This window comes from Mangifera indica, chromosome 18 (assembly GCF_011075055.1).
Source record: "Mangifera indica cultivar Alphonso chromosome 18, CATAS_Mindica_2.1, whole genome shotgun sequence".
Taxonomy (NCBI): domain Eukaryota; kingdom Viridiplantae; phylum Streptophyta; class Magnoliopsida; order Sapindales; family Anacardiaceae; genus Mangifera; species Mangifera indica.
The window spans coordinates 3,229,209-3,232,012 of NC_058154.1; the positions used below are offsets into that span (position 1 = coordinate 3,229,209).

Consider the following 2,804-nt stretch of genomic DNA (forward strand, 5'->3'; position numbering starts at 1 on the left):
TCTTAAATTTAAAAATCTAATAAATTTTTTTCTGCTCAAAATTTAAAATATCAATATTTTCCTTTGGAAAGAAATATTGATTTTTTAAACTTTAGATAGAGAGAAATTTGTTAAATTTTTAAACTTTACGAGAGAAAATGTGTTAAATTTTTAATTTTTTTAATTTTTGATAAATAATAAGTTTACTCTTAATAATAATAACAAAATTTAATAAATATGTGAGTATTTAGATTTTTTTAAATTAATAGATAAAATATTAAATTTATATTAAACCTTGGGTGAAAAATAGTCATTTGTCATATACACATACACACAAAATTTAAAAAGTGCTTCTCATTATATGTTCACCGTTCACGAGCCAAATGCATGCAGTTTTATTCCTCGAGATTTGTTTAATCGGTAAACTTTGTATGCTTGTATCCAAATGATATGACGAAACAAACAGAGTTGGAATTAATTTATGAAAAATCGTGCATTGAACAATGTTAACCGAGGGCTAAAGTCAACCTAGATTTATGCATGTTCTGCGATACCTTCGCCCCTTTGGTCAGTCTCCAAAGGAAAAATCAGGGAACCGGACAGAGAAAGGAAGTTAAAATATGGTATTAGTCATTGATTTGATGATCAAATTTGCTGAATTGATGGATTATTATTCTATTTGAGAGTAATTAAGATACTTTAAACGAAGAACTAGGTTAGTTTTTACTGTACTATTTCCCAAGTTACCCGATGTTCCAAATTTTATTTACTATTAAAAGCTTTCACTCATAATTAAAATAACTTATTAAGAGGTAAAATCTCAAGTGCGAGTCTAAAAAACCTATATTTGCCTTTACATTATTGTTGAAAAATGAGATTTCAACAATAGGTTATTAGTTAAACTCTACTTTGAAAAGTTAATTAGATTATATCAAATAGATTATTTCCTTACCTTTATCGTGTATGAAATTGAAAAACAAAATCTCAAACTAAGATTTATATCTAAAAAAATGTTTTAAATAATAAATTGTTAAACTAATCTCTCAAAAGTTTATTAGTTTGATAACCGAGTTCTTTCATAAATGAGTGGTTATATTCCATAAAATAGGATTTGTTATATATAAAATCAAAAACAAAATGTCGTATTCATGTTGGGATTTATATATATCATTATTCTAGATTGAACATTTAAGCTTGAATACTTCTTAGAAGCACTAAAGCTTCCCTTCATTGAATAATATATTTTTGCAATTAACAAGGGAGGAAGATGTCTAAGAAGAAGCAAAACTCAGATGTATTACATTTGCCCAATAATAGCTTTCACTCGGCCTGTACATTATTGATAGCCTGCAACACTGCTTGTTTCACAACTTGAGCATCCATGCCCTCGACCTGTCCTTCAGAGCTCTGCAAGATCAAGGACTTGTTGTAATCAATCAAAAAGTATACAGGACTGCCATCAATTAATTTCATGTATATATGCACAAGCCCAGATGCTAAGCATATTCACTAAAAATATATAGAGAGAGTTTCAAGGCATGCAATACCAATAAGAATAAAGCGAAATAATCTTTAAAAAAAAAAAAAAAACTGTTCTAATGATAACCACACATTACTGCTGTCAGTACCCATGCTTTAAATCCCAAATGAGTGGTTCAAAACTTGATGGTACAACTCACAAAGACGAAAAGTTTTTCTTAAGTACAGAACCAGGATGCGTCTGTCAAATATCTATAATTAATTTTCATATGTACCCTGTATTATCACAAATTCACAACTAGCTAGCTGCGGAAATATGGAAATTTAAAGAATAAAGAAGATGGGTTGCTTACGTCTCCTCCAATGGCTTCTAGTTGGAAACAGTCAGTACAAGAAACCCTAGCATCAAGCACTTCAAGGCCAAGCTTCTCAAAGGCCTCCAGTATGGAAACCAGTAAACCGGGGCAATTCTTTTCTGAATAAACATTAATAAGGAACCCTTTTTCCAGGGCTTCAACTGTAACCCGCTGAAGTACAGCAAAGGAATCAATATTAGTTAGTGCTTTACAATATATATATATATATATATATATATATATATATATATATATATATATATATATATATATATATATGCAAGCGAGTGCTTATCATATTCAAGCCTGAATTACAGCAGAGAAAATAAGAATGAGATTGTAGTTAATATGCACCACAGGTAATGAATTCTGGACAGTAGAAATTTCTGAGGTCCCAATCTCTTGGTTCAGACTGTCGACTTTTTGCTTCAGCTCCTCTATATACTTGGTTGCATCTACTACGATTGAGGTTTTGTTCAGCTGCCAAACAAGATAAAAGAAAAAAATAATCCATAACTGATAAACAAAACAAAAACTACTTGATCCTTGTTCATACCATCGATTTTATGAATAAGTTTTCACTTTCATAGTCTTATTTCTTATGGATTATATATTCAAAATCTATTAAAAGATGAAACCCTTCTTGAATTCATTCCCTTATATATTTTAAATCAGTATAGATGGGATGCTTTATGGCTTTCTGTGGAGAAAGAGATACATAGAAATAGAATAAACCCAGTAAAATAGAGTGTTTAAAGAGTGATAAATTAGGGTTATTACAGCAGTAGAGTTGGTAACATCACGGAGCTGCATCAAATTCTTATATAAAGCAGCTTTCTTTCGCCCTCTAGAAGACATGGTTTTCTGCTTCCCTTTATCTCCCGACTGATCTCTCTTTCTCCATTTATTCGCAGTGAGGTTTAGGGGCTTTTAAAGAAGACGAGTACGAGTACAAGAACACAAATGGTATCTTTGTTTTTTTCGGGGCAT

General features: G+C 30.5%; 1 protein-coding gene across 1 annotated transcript; it reads right to left on the reverse strand.

The window, feature by feature from the left end:
• Positions 1-1,166: 1,166 nt before the first annotated feature.
• On the reverse strand, positions 1,167-2,804 carry LOC123201817 (transcription factor bHLH61-like). Its single transcript, XM_044617381.1, has 4 exons — positions 2,595-2,804; positions 2,169-2,294; positions 1,812-1,985; positions 1,167-1,386 (listed from the first exon to the last, which is right to left on the reverse strand). The coding sequence occupies exons 1-4, from the start codon at positions 2,670-2,672 to the stop codon at positions 1,300-1,302; spliced, it is 465 nt and encodes a 154-aa protein (XP_044473316.1). The 5' UTR covers positions 2,673-2,804; the 3' UTR covers positions 1,167-1,299.